Source organism: Charadrius vociferus, unplaced genomic scaffold (genome assembly GCF_000708025.1).
Source record: "Charadrius vociferus isolate BGI_N301 unplaced genomic scaffold, ASM70802v2 scaffold829, whole genome shotgun sequence".
Lineage (NCBI taxonomy): Eukaryota > Metazoa > Chordata > Aves > Charadriiformes > Charadriidae > Charadrius > Charadrius vociferus.
In genome coordinates, this window is record NW_009650198.1 from 181914 (window position 1) to 201199 (window position 19286).

General features: G+C 53.2%; 1 protein-coding gene across 1 annotated transcript in view; it reads left to right on the plus strand.

Moving 5' to 3' along the window:
- The window catches only part of CFDP1 (craniofacial development protein 1), a 67274-nt gene that overhangs the window by 46628 nt on the left and 1360 nt on the right, over positions 1-19286 (plus strand). Inside the window, exon 5 of the mRNA XM_009892959.1 lies at positions 14965-15123. Coding sequence (XP_009891261.1) covers positions 14965-15123 — 159 coding nt within the window. The remainder of the gene's footprint in view (positions 1-14964; positions 15124-19286) is intronic.

Below are 19286 nucleotides of genomic sequence, written 5' to 3' on the forward strand. Positions count from 1 at the left end.
AGCAGCTCCAGGCGTGACAGGGTTTAGAATATTGATCAACAGATCGTGTCAAAGGGAATTTAGCTGACCTGGGGCAGATCACAGGAACAGCTGAAAATGGGGCTGTGCAGAGACACGAAAAAGGGGTATAGCCAAGAAAAGCCTTGAATTGCCATGGCAAGGCGCAAAGGGCAGGGATTTTATAGATTTGTAGCTGGAAGGTGCAAAGCGGCTCCTCAGGCACCCAGTCTGAGCTCCTGCCCTTGCTGGGATGGTGGCGTTTCCCCGAGAGGTCCCTGCGAGCGCTTGCGGTTGAACTACAGCCTGCATTTTTGAAAGAGGCATCCACTCACAATGGAAAGACTTACAATTTGGGATCCACCACATCCTTTGAGAAGCTGTTCCCATGGTTAATGCATTTACCGCGTAACTGTTCCAGTTCCCTGAAGGAGTTTGAATCCTCAGCTGGCAGCCTGCCTGCCTTGCTCAGCGCCGCTGCGTAGCTCTCTGCCTCCTGAGACAAAAGTCTTGCTACAAAGGGACTACATGACCTGCCGGGGGGTCGTGCAGGCTGACCGGGAGAGCCGGGGACCCGAACCTGCTTCCTCCAAGAGTCTGGGAGTGAGTTTTGTGAAGCATTTAGCCGTTCATTCAGCAGCAACCGGTTATCTTGTCTCCTCTCTGGATGATGTATGCCGTGCTGTTTTGCCCTCAGCAGCTGGTAGGTCACGCAGGATTTGAGAAACGGCTCTGGCATCGTACCAAGCAGAGGCTGTGGGACGCTCACCAGTGAATTCCAGAGACCATGTGTCATGAAAACCCCGGCCCTGCCATCCCCCCGGCCTCTGCGGGGGGCTACTGGAGGTAGTGGGAGCCGTGCCGGGTTGTGGTCCCCACGTTCAGTGAGATCCGTGGCTTCCCAAGCGGTTTTTGGTAGGTGGATGTGAGCTACAAAATCTGCTTGGGAGCCTCCCGCTTTGCGTGGGCGGAAGGGAAGCCTCGCTCTTACCCCTCTGCCTGCCTCCAGCTGGAAGGGGACAACGGAGCTTGTGGCTGGGAGAAGTCAGCTGTTTCCATGTTCCTCCTCTGGGGACTCGAAATCTATTTCCAGTGAGGTGGGTCCCTGGGAAGAGGAAGGACAGCTCTTCTAAGCTGCTGCTGCCAAAGCTGGAAGGCACTTGCCAGCCTTGCCAGCCTCAGGCATTCAAAACACTTCAGTCAAGCCCTGGGGAAAAAAAAAAACAAACCAAAACAAAACAAAACCACGGGATAAACTTAGTTTCTCCTCTTTACATACATTTTGGGCTCTCTGCGCTGTCCTCTGGTTTGTTACTGAGCTTTTCCTGCAGCCACCAGCTTTAGAAATTGTAGTTGAGAAGAAAAGCGCGTCCTTTCATCGGTTAACTTTTTATTGCCTGCTTTCTCGTGGGTTGGACTTCGGGGTTTATATGGCAAACATCTTTAAGGCTTTTAGGGTATTTCCCTCCGTTCCTTACCCCCCGAAATACCCTCTTTGGTCTGGATCGTTAGGCCAGCTCTTAATCTGTGATTGGGACAGTTGCATAGAAGGCAAGGTAATTGTGATGGATACCCTGGTGACGTTACCCTTCCCAAAAGCAATTAAATGTGATCAAACCCTCATTCTTGTTTTATGGCTGCTTGTAGCAGTGCCCAAATGTTTATTGTCCCCCATAGTCCCAGATGCTGCCAGGCCAGGCTTTCCACTGGAAGACAATATATTATATTTGTGCTATTTATTAACTTGCATGACGCTGCTCCACCAGGCTCTAGCTCGTTGCTCGTTGCAGTGATGCCTTTGCGCTAGGGAGCCCTGACGCTCGTTCACCCTGCCTTAATTTCCTGGGAACTTTCCCCTGTCCTCGGCTGCTGAGCTTTACAAACATTTGGCAGTGGAAGGCGGTGTATTTGATGTAATCAGAACTCTTCTTACAGCTGTCAGATTAATTGCTGAGGGGAGGAGAGAGGAGGGGATCCCTCCCTCCTTCTGCCTTTTCAAAGCCTGGCGTTGATCTGGTACGGGGGGAAGCTAATCGGGACTAAACGCTGAGGCTGCGTGTGAAGCGCGGGGACTCTGCGTGGCTGGGGGGGACACTGGGTGGTGTTTTCTCAAGGCTACGGTGGTTGGGGTGTTAGATCCTCCTTGCCCTGTAAGGAGCAACCTGGGAGTCGCACCAGCTGCTCTGCCATCCCCACTCAGTCGCTTTGAAATCCCCTTTAGCGCTGGAACAATTCCATTAGCGGTACTTCTTAGGCGTGATTTGGAGTAGTTTCTCTGCCGATTAAAACCGAGTCCTCGCACCAGTCTGGAGGGCTCGTCATAACCAAGACGTTCCCCCTCGTACCTCCGGGCTGCTCGCAACCGAAATCCCGAACAAAAGATCTGCTGTTAGACAAAGGCGGAAGGAGCGAGCCTCTGAAGAGAGGAAGAATTTCTCCTCTGTTTGCCAGCAGGGGTTTTTTTCTAACTATTCTTTTTTTAAGGATTGGTCACCAATTAATCTGTGTCATTTTGCAGACAAAGCTGTCAACTTTTTTTTTTTTTTAAGGTTGCATGGTGAAATAACTTCGGTGCTGTTGGTTCTAGCAGCACTGAATGTTCTCAAAGAAACGCCTTTTTAAGATAAAACTGGTCTGTGCTTGGTCCCAGCCCAGAGTTGTGGTCGTTATTGTTTTATTTGAAACGTCTCGACTGAACCCAGTGAAGTCAGTGAGAGCTGCGAGTGTTCGAAAGTCAAGTCACACTTATTTCCATGGCTAAATATGGGCGTAACACAGGGTGTTGCTCTCAAATACTCCAGCGTATGACCCAAGCCGTAGCCCAGCAAGCGTGATATATGCCGCAGCTACCAACTCGCAGTAGCTTCTGGCAGCTTTCAGGTCATCAACCTGTTAGACGTGGGTGCCGAAAGCATCGTGCCTTCTCATTTTTAATTTTTATTCTTGCCTGCTGTTGGGGTGTGAGATGCCTCGCAGCCATGTAGGAGTGTAAGCTTGATGGGGACTTGTTTATGGGCGCATTTGTGCTGATTTCTGTGCCTTGGATCGGAAATGAGACTAGTAGAAGGAGGGCACCTTCCCACGCGCGCACAGTGTGGACAGCTTTATACAAGGCATTGCTTGCCACTTCTCAGTGGCAGCGCTACTATACCAAATTAAATAGAGCCAACCACCTTGGGGTGGGGTAGGTGTACTGGTTCTGGGCTGGTGTAGTGAAATCCATCTGAAACTGGCACGTTATTATCCCAAAATGTTAACACAACTGAAGAGCAACATAAACTATATATGAAGAGCGGGCATAATATTTTTCAGTAAAAAGAATAAATGCAAGTGGTGCTGTGCAGGTTCGATTTAGTCCGTTTAGGGAGAGTTTTGGGAGCTGTGGTGCGTGTCCGTGGTCCTTCAGTGGCAGAAGCAGGTTTGTTTTGTGTTGTGCGGATGCCCTGGGCGCGGAGGAGAGCTCATGTGAGGAGTTGCTGCCGCTTCCAGCTGGGAGGGGGCAAATCCGTCAGTGTTTGGCCGCAGCTGCGGTGCTGTGCTGAGTTATCAGGGGCGTAACTTTGGCTGCAGACCGAGCCCCGAGTTACAGGTCCTTACCCATCAACCGGGCGTCAGACGGGGCTGGTTAGCGCCGCGGTGGAATCGTTAACGTCTTCATAGCATCAAAAGTCATTTGAATGCTACAGCTCTTTCAATTAAGCTCCTGTTGAGCTCCGTGCGCGGCTATCGTAACGTAATTGGCTGGCCCGCTGCAAATGCATTAGGGGAGTCTGCTACTGGAACAGCCTCCGTCTGTGCCGGGGGCTGGAGAGGAGCCAGCGCGAGCCGTGGTCTCCGCACAATGTCACACTGATTAGGAGGGTGCGAGATTTTGTTTTCGCTAAAACAGTTCTGCCGGTATAGCCCGGAGGGCAGCTGCGGTTATACTGATACAGAGGGCCCTTATGCCGCTCCGGCATTGTCCCCGGCTCTGGGGGCAGGCAGTGATGCTGCTGGGAGCACCTTTATCCTGCGGTAACAGCCCGTGCGTGGCGTGCGCTGCCCGGCTCCGCAAGCGCAACTCTTTTATTTTGTTGACAACCGCCCCATAGCAACTCTGTCTCAGAGGCCCAAAGAAAATATTTTGCTTCCTCCGGCTGTTGGGAAGCGGGTTCTCCATGGCAGCAGTCCCTTCACAAAGGGTTCGGTCCTGCGCAGGAAACCCTGGTCCGATCCAAAAACCTGCTGATAAGGGGACCTGCAGGTCAGGGGCTCTGCCTGAGCCAGCCAGCTTCTTGAGAACTGATGTCTTTCTTGTCCTCCAAAGCCTGTAAAATGAGACTCCAGCCTGTACTTCTCGACTAGGTCCTCCAGAGAGGTGGGTGCAGACCTGGATGCTATGGGATGGGACCTGCTTGAACAAAGGCCAGCTCTGGCCGAGCTGTGCACCTGTGTTACCGCTGCTGCTCTCTGCCGTTCCTGAGCAGAAGCATCCCATCTCTCCCCTGCTCAGAATGTCTTGGCGTATGTGGAGACCCAACTCTGGTTTTATTCCTGGAATAACTGTATTCGTGTATGCGGTAATCACAGAATGGTTTGGGTTGGAAGGGACCTTGAAGATCACCCGGTCCTACCCCCTGCCCTGGGCAGGGCCACCTCCCCCCAGCCCAGGTTGCTCCAAGCCCCGTCCAACCTGGCCTTGAACACCTCCAGGGATGGGGCAGCCACAGCTTCTCGGGGCAACCTGCCCCAGGGGCTCACCGCCCGCACAGGGAAACATTTCTTCCTAATATTTAATCTAAATCTCCCTTCTTTCAGTCTAAAGCCATTCCCCCTCGTCCTATCACAACATGATAATAAGTCCCTCCCCAGCTCTCCTGTAGCCCCTTTTAGGTCCTGGAAGGCCACAATAAGATCTCCCCGGAGCCTTCTCTTCTCCAGGCTGAACCCCCCCAACTCTCCCAGCCTGTCCTCATAGCAGAGGTGCTCCAGCCCTTGGATCTTCTTTGCGGCCCTCCTCTGGACCTGCTCCAATGGGTATTTACACCTGGGTGGTTCCCCAGTTAGGGGAGCGGACTGGAGAACGAGGTGGTACCACATCTGTGCAGACCTGTTTTGGAGCAATGGAGCCCTTAGGTCTGTTTTTCCAGCCCTGCGCTTTGGAAAGGGCTATCCGGCACGATTCAGGACATGGAGATGAGCACAAAGTATTTGTATATCTCAGAGAGTGCACCAGAAAAGAAGTAGCTTACTGGGATCTCCGCTGGCATCCCGTGATGTTCTGCAAGCCCCTTCACCGCCTGCCGTGTCGGTTTTGCCATTCATCAGCTGGTACCATGACACTTATTTCCCTCTGGAAGGTGAGGTGCATTCTGCCAGAGCCAAGCAGCGTTGTGCAACTTGTAAAGTCCCACAGAAACTCGCTGCACTGGTTTAATAACAAATCCGGCAATAAAACAGTAGCTGGAACACCAGAGCATTGCCCTTTGGTGGGCTGTTGCTCACTGCTGCTGGGAGGTGGGAGTGACATGGCTTTTTCCACTGTGACAAATCTCTGTTCCCCACTGACTATATTTAGACACAAATACATCCAGCATCCACCGTGCCTGTGGCAAGCTCTGCCACTGCCTGCAGCAGTCCTCACCGAGGCAGCATCATGTGTGCATTTAGTCTGTCGCATCTGCCCTTGCCTCTCCACGCTGATGGAAACCGTGTCATCTCGGTCAGGCTTCGATTGCCGGGCTGCCGGCGTGCAGCAGGCTGGCTCTCCTTGCCTGGCGGTACCTTTTAGCTCCGTCTTAAACTCTTTTCCGTGTGGACGCTGGTTGTAGGAAGGCAGGCAGGTGTGGGGGAAGGAGAGCCATCGCTCTCGCTTCTTGAGGGGCTGCACCTTCTCTTCCGTACGTGTCTGACACATTGCTCCTTTTAACAACGGTTCTGCTTTGTGCTGTGATTCTGGATTACCTCCTCAGCTCAGCGGGGTTGGGGTCAAAGACTTCCAACAAGAGGAAAGAAGCTGTGAGCGTCAGTGTTCATGGTGGGGTCTTCACCGTGAGGCTGTCCTGAGGTCTGGGGGGAGTGTGGGGTGACATCAGAGAGCAGAAAGGACCTGGCTATCGGCTTAGCTCTTCAGATTTTGCTAGCTTGCATTGCAACAGCAGTGATGGCAAAGCAACTCGGGGTTAACTTGGGTTGGCACGCCTGGACAAAAGCCTGATAAGAGTTAACGCACGCTGTTGGCTCGAGTTATAACCCACGTTCCCTTGTCTTCCTAGTAAGTCCTTCAGGCTGGCCCCACTGCGGTCAGACCAGCCACCTTCCGCAGGGTGATTGTACTCGGAGCATTCTCACCGGGAGCTGCTGACGGCTCCTGTCAGCGAAGCCCTCCGTGTGGTAGAAAGAAATTTGCCTCAGTCTGTTGGCAGGATCGCAGGCAGGGTGATTGCATTTTGCTGGTGTACCTGCGTCTCTTCCTACCCTTGGCTGTAGCTGCCTGCGCTGCCTGCTCCGTCGTGCCCTGTGGCACCGCCAAATGGGTTTTGCCCCAGTCGTGGCTGCTTTTCCATGGTGGTTTGGTGCACGTCGCTCTTCGGGGTGCAGGAAGCTTTGCAATCCCCGCTACGAAGCGATGGGTTTATTATAACTCTGCCTCAAAAATCACTGCTAGTGCTCCTAGAGCATTTCAGGCAGGTTCTTTGGCTCAATTTCGGGTATAAATGCTGGGTATTTGCTACCAGCTCAGCAAGCAGAGCACATGGGTGGGCACCACTGTCTGAGTTGGCAGCGAGATCCACTGGGCACTGGGAATCAGGCGGTCCCGCTCCTCTCCCCGCCAGCCTGCCCTGCGTTTGCTGCCCTCCGAACAGGATCATCGCCACCCCGCCAGCCCTCCAGCAGCATCCACCCTGCCTTTTATCTTCATTTCCTCCTCGCTTGTTGGCTTTGGTTGTTTTTTTTTCTTTCCACCTGGGATTTAAATGTTTGTTTGTTTGGTGTCACCGAGGGCTTTCTTGTTTGTTTTTTTTAAAAAACCTGTTGTGACAGGCAGGGCTGAGAACGAGCTGGGCTGCTCTCCACATCCATCCCAGTGCCCGTTCGGGAAATGATGCCAAGTGGGAAAAAGAAATGCAGTTGGGTTGGGTCTGGGAGATTTTTCTGTCCTCGCCTGGTTACTCAGGGTTAGGGATGGGAAGAGCCGGTGCGTTTTAGGGTCTGAAGAGGAAGACCTGTTTTATCATTCTGGGGAAGATTCTTGCAATACTGGGTACCATCATCCTACTGCTGCCTGTTTCGTCCAGCCGGACAACCCTGACCTTGAGGAGCAGATGGCACCGTGCTTCCCTTCCTGCCCTGTGCCCATCTTCCTCCCCACCAGCGTTTCAGCTCCTCTGTCGAGGAGGATGGTGTGGAGAGGCTGGGAGTGAAGAGCAGAGCTGGCACACGGGCCACCCGCCAGGTCTCTGCATACCTCCTCCTCGTACGACGTCTCTCACACACCCATGCCCGTTGTTGTTCGAAGGGAGGACAGCAGGGAGGGTGATCCGCGGTGCGCTGGGCAGGAATCTTCCCCTTTATTAAAATGAAAGTATTCACTGGCTGCATCGGTTGCCCAGCTGTGGTTAGTTTGTATGAGAACCATTTCCTGCCGTTAAGGAAACTATTCAGCTTTACAGCAGTTCGTGGCAGGAATAGATATTACTATTTACAAAACCTTGTGCTCTTCTCTCTGCTGAACAGCAGAGTTTCTCACCTGCATCCCTGCCATCAAAGCACTGGGGTGTGCTGCAATATCCCAGACTCCAGTGGGGAAGGGAGCTGGGCAGGAGAGGGGCTGCAGGAGGACCAGGGCTTGACAATCATAAAATGGTTTGGGTTGGAAGGGACCTTAAAGATCATCCAGTCCCACCCCCCTGCCCTGGGCAGGGACACCTCCCCCCAGCCCAGGTTGCTCCAAGCCCCGTCCAACCTGGCCTTGAACACCTCCAGGGATGGGGCAGCCACAGCTTCTCGGGGCAACCTGCCCCAGGGGCTCACCACCCGCACAGCCAAGAACTTCTTCCTTATATCTCATCTCAATCTCCCCTCTTCCAGTTTGAAGCCATTCACCCTCATCCTATCATTACATACCCTTGTAAAAAGTTTCTCTCCAGCTTTCTTGTTGGCGCCCTTCAGATACTGGAAGGCCGATCCAAGTTCTCCCTGGAGTCTTCTCCAGGCTGAAGAGCCCCAATTCTCTCAGCCTCTCCTCATAGGAGAGGTGCTCCAGCCCTCTGATCATACTTGTGGCCTCCTCTGGACCCTCTCCAACAGGTCCATGTCCTTCTTATGTTGGGGGCTCCAGAGCTGGACGCAGTACTCCAGGTTGGAGCAGAGGGACAGAATCCCCTCCCTCGCCCTGTTGACCACGCTGCTGGGGATGCAGCATGGGATGAGGAAAGTGGTGCTTTCAGGTGTGCGTGGCCTGAGATGCCATCTCTCTGTATTTGGTGACATTTACCCGCCGGCATCTTTTTCTAATAGTGGGGTCTGACGTGCTGCTCCGCGTTGCAGGCAGCCAGCAGGGAAGCAGTTTGTGTTATAGCTTGGTTTTGAGTTGGGTTCTTCTCCTTGAAGATTTGCAAAGCCGTTCAGCCACACTAAAAGACCTGAAAGCAGATGTCTCCTGGTTGTCGTCTTCTGTTAGCATGAGCACCCTTGCCCATTGCAGCGGTCCCATCATCTGACACATAACAAAAACTATCCATCCTAGTTCTGAACCTTCCTTGAGAGTGGATTTCTTAGGTATTAGGTATAACCTGCCTTTTTTAATGGTAAAGGTCATTTCTTTGATAATCTGAGTACAAAGGAAGACTGGGGCAGGAGATACGGATTCTTTCCTGGCCTTGCAAGATTTCCTTCTGATGAAATCGTGTCACCTCTGTGAGTCCGGATTTATTTCTGCAAAAAGAAAGGTTGCTCTGCAGTGCCTCGTGGAGGGTCACCAGATGTTTTGGATGTACGCTGGAAGGTGATAGAGTGCCCAGCACCAAATTGTGCCTGCTCAGAGAGGTGCAAAAGCCTGTAATGAGGCCAGAGAAGATGTCCTGCTCTGATGTCTTGTCTCTTCCACCACGTAGCTGCAGGGTGTCTTGGTGGAATCAGCATCATCTAAAAAAATGTACTTCTTAGTCCAAGTCTTGTAGTACCTATTTTGTTACAAGCTGCTCGTTGACAAAGTAGGTTCTGAGCCACCGTGTTTAACAGGGGCTGGATTTCATTAAGGGGGGGAAAAGGAGCATTTCGCTCATGATTTGTGTACACCCGTAACTGTCCTCTTAAGTGTGTTCGCTCGTGCTATTTCCCCGAAACATGCAGTAATAAGGGGGGTGAGGGAGTGTTGTGGTGTTAGCTAAGCATCAGTAACATCCTATTTTGTGTTCAGCGTTTGCTTCTTACGAATTGAGCCCTTCTTAAAAGTATTGACAGAAGACAGAAGTAGGACCTTCCTGCTACAGAAGTTGTTGTTATGCACAACAAGGAGGATGATATGAGGCGGATGGAGAAGCAGCACAAGGTTTGCGGTCTTCACGTTCCCGCAGAGACAGAGCAGCAGAGGGTTTGTCATCCCTGAGGGTGGAGGTCAGGCTGGAGCTGGGGACGCTGCTGGCTCCTTGATCAACACATGAGTAGGTGTTTGTTCATCAGGGACAGACAACATGAACCGTCACAGCTCCTCCTGCAGTCCTGCCGGTCCCTGCCTGCTTCTGGCCATCAGCTTGATCTTGTTGGCCAACTGGTGCTGGTTCAGCTGCTAAGTTGTCTCCATTGGTATTTCACAAAAACGGGAGGTACTTTCCCCCCGTGTCACTCTTCCAACAGCTGCGGCATGGGGTGCTGTGAATAGGAGAGGCTGATTTGCGAAGACATCCGAGATCTGCTGTGTCCAGAGAAACGTGAGGGCAAACAGGAGGAACAGTGCAGAAGGACCAGCGCAAAGCTCTGCCTTTGGGTAGCAGTAATCATCTGTCCCAACCGAGGAAGGAAATAACTGGCTTGGCAGCAGCGGAGCAGACAAAAAAGCTCAGTGAATCACAGGCTCGACATGAGTCAACACCGTCACACGGTTGTGAAAAAGGCACACGTCATAGGAGGCCGTGTAAGGAGCTGCATGCTTCGCAAGGCATCTGAAGCATTCCCCCTGCTCCCGGTGCTGGTAAAGCCACGGCTGGAGCCCTTTCTTTCCCCTTTTGGATGCCGCGTTTCAAGGAAGATGAGGGCCAATAGCGGAGAGTCCAGGGAGAGCGGTCAGAGGGCTGGAAACCGTAAGGAATGAGAAAAGCTTGAAACGACCCGGGATTGTTTAGTCTAGGAAAGAGCAAGCTGAGTCAGGGGGGGCGTATGAAAAGCTTTCAAAGACATAAAAGGCTGCTGCGAAAAGTGAGGGAATGGTCTGTTCTTAGTAGCTACTAGGAAGAAGATAACAAGTCATAGGCTGAGCGAGGAAATTTAGTCATTGGGGAAAACTTACATAAGTGAAAGGCTGATGAAGTCCTGAAACCTCTTGTACATGTGGGGTTGGTGTCAGGAGGCCCTCAGGGCACACACCTCTGGGTGGGTGGGAGAGGAACTCATCTCGCTTTGCCTGGCAGGATGCGCTGTGAGACCTTTGCAGCCTTGTTTTCCTATTGCTTGGAAGATTATTTGATAAAGCTTGTGATGATATCTGCCTCTTTGGAGGCAGGCAGGCGTTTCCCGGATGCCCCTGACCTTCATGTTACAAAACGGCAGAGATTACATGCGACAGTGACACTTGATCATTGGTATAGCAGCAATTCTCCGAGACCCTGGTGCGGCTGCAGGCTTGAACTGAGACGGGAAGGAGTTTCGTTGTTAAGGACAGGAATACGAGTGTCTTCACCTATGGTGGGACATCAAGGGAGCCTTTGGCTTTCTGTTTGTCCCCGTGTGTGACAGTGCCGGGTGATGCACAGGCACGGTCCTTGTCCTGAAGACACTAGATGGGTGCAGGGGAATCCCCCCGCCAAGGCCAGCGCTCACCAGCACGCTTGTTTGCTGGTTCAGTGGCTGATTTGAGCCACGCTTTTTAATCGTGGAAAGTAAGAGCGTGTCTTTGTGTCCTAAATAGGCGATTGTCCTGATTCTCATCCCCGGGATCCATTATGTCTTAGCAAATTACTTTCTCTCTTTTAAATGCCTTAGTGATTAAAGATGCCACAGCAGATACCCTTAATGAGTACAAAAAGGGTAATAATTCCTCTTGTTGGCACTGAATGCAATTAATCAGGCCCCTTTACTTGCTTTTTAAACAGATGAGGCATTTAAGGCCAAGCAAGTTTTTAATTGGACTTTAATGTCTCTCATTTACTTCATTTTGGCACAAGCGTAGGAATTCCCACCCCCCAGGTTTGCTGTTGGATTTATTCAGGGTGATGAAAGGCTCAGCGCGGAGTGAAGACTCAGCAGCAGACTCAAACACGTCCTTCAGCCCATGCCTGGCTCCATCTCGTTGCCCGGCCCAGGCTCGGTCCTGCTGCAGGCAGCCCAGAATTCTCCGAACAGGAGCAGAGCCAGGTCATCCAGCCCAGGATCCGCCTCCAGCATGGGTCTGACACCACATATTAGCAGTATTTTTGGAGTAGTCATCAACACAAGGGTGCAACGTAGCCTGCCCTGTTTCGTTGGGTTCCCTTGCTGTGAAGGGACCGTTGACTTGCAAGTATTCTTGTGCCTATCTGGAAGCTCTCGATGGAGGTCCAGCTCCATAACCTAGACTCTGTACCTTCAAACATGGGGTGAGTTGGATCTTTTAAGGGATGTTCCTGAGATCCATGGCCAAGGGGAGATACAGAGGCCTTGAGCACTGTTACAGATGGATGAGTACATGTAGAGGTTGTTAATTTAAGCCAGGAATTCCCATGGGAGAAAAGATGTGTGATGGCTGACCTTCCCCCAGCCTCCAGCCCCTGCCCCCTGCCGCAAAGCCAGCACCACCCCTGGCCGCGAACCACCTTGCCTTTGGTTCCCTTTGCTTCACGGCTGTCCTTCACGGTGGTTTGGGGACAGCAGTTGCCTGTCAGTGTGTCCCGGTCTGCGTTTCATGCGGGGCCACGTGCTGCAGCCCAGCCTGGCCGGTTGGCCCCTGTCCCACCTCGGCTCTTCCCAAGGTTCGTCCGAACAGACGGCGGTATCGACGTGTGCGAGCCTGCCCCCGAGCCTGCCCCTCAGCCTGCGCGTCGCTCTGTGGGGCCGGCGTGCATCTTAGCACCCAGGAGACATCCTGAAACGGCGTCGGGTGGGTTTTCCAGGTGCGTGCTGTGTCTTCTGTGGAGTTGGGTCTGTCTCTAGCGCAGCTGTACCGTGGCCGTAGGCTCCCACCCAGGGAAGGGGTGGCGGGTACAGGTGAGCGGTGAGTGCCTTTGGACAGGTGAGATGACTCTTACGCCATCAGGGTTCTTTGTCCCCAAAAAGCGTTTAGGAGATATGTAGGGACAAGGGACAACACCCTCCATTTCTGCATCCCTGCTTCTCCCGCTTCCAAGGTAGGCAGAATTGTAAGCACAAATCAGTCTGAAAAGTTAAGTGTATTTGGAGAAATGTGTTATTGAACACCTTGTGTTAATTTAAACACCTTCTGCCTGCCAGGCTGAGGGGAGAGGAGCGTTGCCAGCTGGATCAGCCATGGCACTTCTCTAGATCTGTCTCAGAGCATCTTTACTTTAAGTCCCTCGCTAAAACCTGAGGCCTCCCGGTGCAGCGTAAAGAACTGCCGGGCACGAGCACCAGGCTCTGCCTTCCAGGCGGCTGCTCGGCAGGGACCCCCACGGGGGATGCTTGCCCAATATTTTGTTTGGTTTTGCTTTCTTACTTGTCATATCTCCTCTCCTCCCGCTTCCCTTGCAACTCGAACATGCCTCTGATACTGGATTGGTGGTTGCGCAAGGCTCGCCTGGAGTCCTGGATAGCCCGATGTGGGAACCGAATCTCTCCGGTTTTTATCTGGTGCTGAGAACGGCTTTGCACATTTTGCCCCCTCGCACCGCTTTCCAGCTACCTGCAGATAAGGATGCTCGGAGCCATCGTCTCTTGAAAAATAAGGGAGAATCGGAGGTTGAGCGAGGATCGAGGTTTTATTGCGTGATCCTGATGTGAGGGGCTGTGGACATCTTGATGAGACGTTCAGGGACAAAGGTGAACTAAAGAGCATCCGGCTTGCTCTGTGTCCCCGCAGAGGGAAACGTGTGAGCTATCGGCGTGTTCTCCAGCAGTGGGCAGGGACTGAAAGAAATAAGAGGATATTTCTGCTCCTCTGGCTGCGCAGTATGAGGAAGGGCAGGCAGCTTTGTCCTGTGGCTATGGAGCCTGCCAAGATGCCCTTAATCTGGGGTTTGTAGCCCAAATATATCTCACGTCAGGGAGCTGCAACCCCAAGTGACCATCCCAGCCGTTCTTGCATTGAGAATCTTCTGACTGAGGCTTACAAAGATGTTACTTTCTTTGATTTAATTCCATATAAACGGCAGAATTATTTTCCTTTAGAGGCTTGCAAATTATGGAAGCATAAACCACGCTAATGATCCGATACGGACAGCTTTGGATGCGTTCCCAAGAACGGCTACCCCTGAGCAGGACGCGCTTGGAGAGGACTGCCGGAGAGCGGTCCGCCACTGCTCACCTGGCTGCCTTCCTTGGCGCCCCCCCCTCCCCCCCCTCTCCCCAAATTCCTCCATCTCTCAGGAACGAGAATCATTTCCTCTCTCCGGCTTCTTGCGGAGGCAAAGGCCCCACAGACCTGAAGTTATCTCTGGAATGTGTGTAAACACCGAGTTCAATGGGATGCTGTTTGCCCCCCTCTCCTGGGGGGGGTTAAGAAGGGGTTAATACAAGTTTGGTTTACGGGGTCTTAGCCCTGAGAATTGTCTTCCTCGGAGGGCAACCCGGCTGACCCCAGTCCCTGTGTGTGCCTTTCCCAGCGTAAAGGGGAGATTCGGGGGCCCAGCCCCGCGGGTGGGATTTCCGTCCTCTAAGAAGAAGGAGATGAAAGACCAAGGTGGTCTTCCTGCTAAACAGGGACCTGGGAGATGGTGTGGGATCGCAGTGCGCCCGCACTGGGACTCAACGTGTCGCCTGATGGTGTAACTAACAGGATTTAGGCGATCCTTGGACAGAAACAGCTTTGCAGTCAGGAGAAGGGTGGGGGGTTCCACGCGGCTCTGGTGCCCCCATCCTCAAAGACTGTTGAGACACAAGCAGGGGGACAAAACCTTAGAAATGATGTTTCATTTCAAAATGCATTTCAGTGAGAGGCATAAAGAGGAGCTCCATCTGTTTGTCCCAAAAAAAAAAAAAAAAAAAAAAAATCAGATGCAAGTTCATTATGGTGTATGAGAACGTTCCTAATGAGACCGGCCTGGGTGCGGAATTACTCTTAGATTTAGAATAAGTGGCAGCAACCCAAACCTAAACCTCGACAAAATCAAGTTGAAAACAGGCGTGTTGGTACCAACGAAATGGTTAATTCCTAGATGTGTTGTCAGCACTGGTGACGCACTGGGGCTGGATCCCTTCCAGAAAACACCACTTTAAACCAAAGACAAAGAACTGGGCTTAGCACGGAGGTGATCAGTGGAATGGCTTGGCCTGGTATATACAAGGGGTCAAACGGGATGATTTAATGATCTCTTTTGGCCTGAAAGCTTTCTGTTCTCTTAGGGAGATAAATGAAAAAGCCCTTTCACAAAAAGCGAGCACTTGAGATATGTGTGTAATGAACTCTGCCGCTTCCAGGGGAACGGCGGAGCGGGATCTGCAGGAAGCGTGACCTTGCCGCCTGCAGGCTGCCTGAAGTTGGTGGCCATCTGTTTAGTGGAGGTGGCTCGCCACCATCAAGGCCACCACTCTCACGCATGACATTTCTCCGCTCCATTTTGAATCGCCGACTGACGCTGTCTCCCTGCATTTAAGTAACATTTGTTTCCTTATCTCCCTCAGGGTGAAGAGGCCAAGCGGCATGAGCAGCCTCCTGGGGAAGATTGGCTCCAAAAAGCAAAAGATGAGCACACTGGAGAAATCTAAACTGGACTGGGAGAACTTCAAGGAAGAGGAGGGGATTGTGGAGGAGCTGGCGATCCACAACCGAGGGAAAGATGGGTAAGAGGGACTCTACCTAGTAGTAGTCTACCATTTCCCACCACTTCCTACACATGTAGGAACCCCATCGCTACAGAGAGAGTTCAGCAAACCCACGGGATTTCTTAAGGATTTATTTCAGGAATGCATAAAGCTAGTAGCTGCTGTAGGTGTCACAGGGAGACAGGTAAGTCCGCAAGCACCTATCGCTCTCTGCTAACATCCTCGTGAGTTCTTCAAGTCCAGCTCAAGCAGAGTCTGGCTGTGCTTTATCTTCTCTCCTGCTAGTGCCACAGATGCAGCGTGAACCAGTCTAATGCAGCACTCCCATGAGGAAACGCAATTGCCTTTGCCCTGTTTTATTTTTAATTTAAAAAAAAAAAAAACAACCAAAAGGTCTCAAATCGGGAGGTATGTTTGTATGTTTTTTGTTCCGTTCTTCAAATGACATGTTCCAGCTGCGTCTGTCCTCCCTCCTCCTGCGTAAAGATGTATGCAAACCCAGAACAGCTGGCAAGGTGCGTTAAAGATTATGGCAGCACTGGGCGTCGATTGTGTGCATCGAGCAATGTTCACTCCAATGAAGTTAATGGAAGTATCGTAAAAGTAAATGGCGATGCTGTAAATAAAACAGAAAGTTAATAACATGCACTGCAGGGAAGGATAATAAGATCAGAAGTGGCGTTTCCACTACAAGTGCTTTGCTAAGCTCTGGGAAAACGTAACCGGCTTAGTGGACAGCTGATAAAATGTATTTTTATTGTGAGCTGTTCTTTTACTTACTCTGCGGGAAAAACTCGGAGCTTCTGCATTCCAACAGATTCAGATTTTGTATTTCAAATAGGTATTTTATAATTGCTGGATTTTGTCAGTTTGGTCTTGCACCCCTCCCCAACACCCCTTCTCCGTCAGATGTGCCCTGATGTGTTTCTGGACACTTGCTCTTGAACAAGTAGAGCAATTCGGTGGGAATGCTGGAGGGGGACAGGGCGTTCCTCCGAGATTCCTGAAATCCGAGGAGGTAAGCGAAGTACATCGCGTGGCAGAGCGCACACGCACCAGATCATCGCCGATGCCGTCGGCGGCGTGGCGAACGCTGCGGTCAGAGCGCTGTATGCAAGGCTCTCCGTCGAAACGGCCGGCGCCAGGAGTCTGGAGGCAGAGCTAGGCTGTGTACCGGGCTCTGTCTGAGACGGAGGAGGAGGAGGAGGGTGGGCTTCTCCCATGAAGCCCCATCAGGAGCTGCAGGCTCCACCTCTAGGGAATGGTCCTCTTGCCGTCTGTGGCACCTGGCTGGCTTCTCCGGATGGGATGTGGAGTGAGAATTTGCCCTACGCAGATGTCCTGAGTGGCTGCCAAGTGTGGTAACGGCTCTGGGCCTTCACTCCTCTGGACTGGGCTGGTGGCAGTGGTACCACCATTAAAAGCCAGACCATCTCTTGCCGATTGCTGGGACACGCTGTTTCTTTCCACAGTCATCAGAATCAGCCTGAATCAGGGTCCGTCGCTCTCAGCTGGACTGTGCACACCCCAGACAGGCAGGGACAACCTCTGCACGAGCGTTTTGTGGCATCTCTTGCTCGTTCAAACTTCGTATGTCAGCCTTTCTTGGACAGTGCTCTTTCCCACCCCGTACAAGCAGGACAGCTCGCTCTTCACGCCTGGCAGACCTTTCCGGAGACGCTAACGTAATGATCCTTGAAGGCTGAAGAAGGGATCAGCGCATTAAAAAGACGAGCAAAGCAAAACAGCAATTTTAAGAGTATCTGTAAGCTTGGACAGCTTTGGGTTTTGCTGCCTGTCGCATCCCAGGCTGGAAAATCGGCTGGGCTATTGGCAAGTGATTTTTTGGCACTAAAGAAATGAGAAACACAATGCCATGATAACTTCAGAGAGTCCATAGAAATCTGTTTGTGCTAGTCAGGCATGTAACCTGAGGGGAACAACCAAGTGTCTGCTCACTGTGAATGACGTGCGCCTTCAAGGTAAAGGAAGGGAGAAGGGAGGAGCACCGACGGACGTGCAGTCCACTGCGTTTCCGCTTACGGGTCACCTGTAAACGCCCGTGGTGTGAAGGGTGCTGCACCGTGACCGAGCAGCCAGCCTGCGCGGGGGGCAGGTCACGCCGACGCAGCTGCCACGGGTTTCAGGTCCTTTTGCAGGAGCCCGTTGTCCCTTCCGCAGCCGCCTCTTCTCCTTTACTAACGTAGGCTCTGCTCACCCTTCAGTGGGCAATCATTTACACATCTCTGTAAAGGTCGTAATCAGCGGTTGTTAACCCTTCAACCCAGGCAGGCGGGAGCGGGGCGCTGCCTTTATCCCTGGTGCTGACGTGGGTTAGAAACCTCTGGTCCCCGCCTGTCCTGTCGTGCTTCGTAATTAAAAACGTCTGCCTGATGAGGAAAGCCACAACTCACTCCTGGAAGCGTCCGCCCCCCCCCACGCGCTACAGAGATGGTCCATGCATGGCTGGAGGAAGGCAGGAGGCATTTCTTTTTGCTAAGGAGGGAAGGCAGGCTGAATTTCTCTTTTTTTGCGGTAACCTGGCAGAAGTCACTCTTACAGCCCAGAGCTCGTTGTGCCTCGGACCTCCCCGGCCCTTCTCGGGCAGCCACACGTGCTCGGCCAGCTGAGCGATGGGACCGCGGCAACTTTTTGCTGCCGATGCCTGTTATCAACCAGCTGCAACCCGGCTCCGGGATTCCTGAGGCAGAGGGTACCCGTGCTGCCCCGTGGCTGTGTCCACCCTCACTTCCGATTTTTCCGCCCTATCCTATTTTTCCGGAGCTATCACCAACTCCAGACAGCGATTTGCATTTCCCCAGCAGCGGGATCGGGGCTCGTGCAGCCTGGTCGTGCCAGATCCTGAGGGCCCGTCCTGGATTTGACAGGAGGGGCTGAAGTAAGGAGGGGAGGCAGCCATCCCCTTTGCTGTCGCATCTCTCTGATGTGCTTTATAAATAGAAACGTGGCCTCTTAATTGGGCCACCTTTGTAGGGCAGGCCCGGTGGGGGAGCAGCCCCGCTCGGGGTGCGGGGCCAGCCCCGTGCGCTGGGTGACGGATGGTGACTGGCAGGGGACGGGCAGCACCGATTAAACCCTCCCCGGAGCGGTTTGCAGCTGCCCTCGTTAGCAGAGACAGCCTCTTCGCCCGACGAATTTACCTTCCTCCAGGATCACAGCTGCCCCGTTTCCACACGGGCTGATAATTTACGGGGAGGTATCGATTCAGGTAGCAAAGGTTATTTCAACAAGCGCGGGACGGATGTTTGTGCCTGCCTCGTGCACTTTGCACTGCTCTTTGGCAACGCGGGGCCAGGCTGGGAACCACAGCTTGGGCGCAGGTTTCGGGGCGCCGGGGGGCTTGCGCCCACCCTGCAGACCCGCTGATCCCTGCTCGTCTCCGTCAGCACCTCCAGCCTCCATGTGCACGTAGCACAAGCTTGTTCCCAGGCTGCCCGCCCCGTAAACCACCGTGTACGCGCAGGTAGTGCCTTCTGGGGTCTGCTGCGGCCCCCGCGGCGCTTTGCTGTGGCCGGCCAAGGACAACACCACGGGCTATCGTCGAGGTTCCTCCACGCAGAGCCGCTGGCTGCGGCTGTGAGACCGCATTCCTGGCTCGTGATCCATATCGATCCCCCAGGAGCGAGTCCCTGCCCGCTGGAGAGGCACGGCAGCCACGGAGGAGAAGGAGAAGGAGGAGGAGGAGGAGGAGGAAGGTGCTGACCCGTTGCTGGGGTTGGGAGAAGGGAGTCCCAAAGGAGCTTCAAATTCCATAGGTCGGGCTGTTGCTGCCCAGGCATTTGGGGCGTCCCCAGGTTAATGGCGGTAACCCCCGTCCCTCGCCTTCCCGGCTGTGATTGCGGTTGGTGTTTAGCAGCAGAGGGGGAGGAAAACCACACGCCCAGCAATATGACACGCTGCAATACACAACGTGACACCCCCCAAACTTCCTTCCCGTGGCCTCTCCGAGCCGGGTCCAGCAGCGGATCACCTCCCCGCTTGTGGGGATGAAGGGAAGCGACACTCCCCTGCCCGCCTTTCCTGAGCCGGCGTGGGGAGGGGGCCTCGGTGCACGGCCCTTCTCTGATGGCGAGGGGTAGGGGGCCAAAAAAAACACCTCCTCGCAGCCAGCGCATCGTCTGCGCTACGCCGCGCTGCGCCCCCGCCCCTCCCGGCCGGCG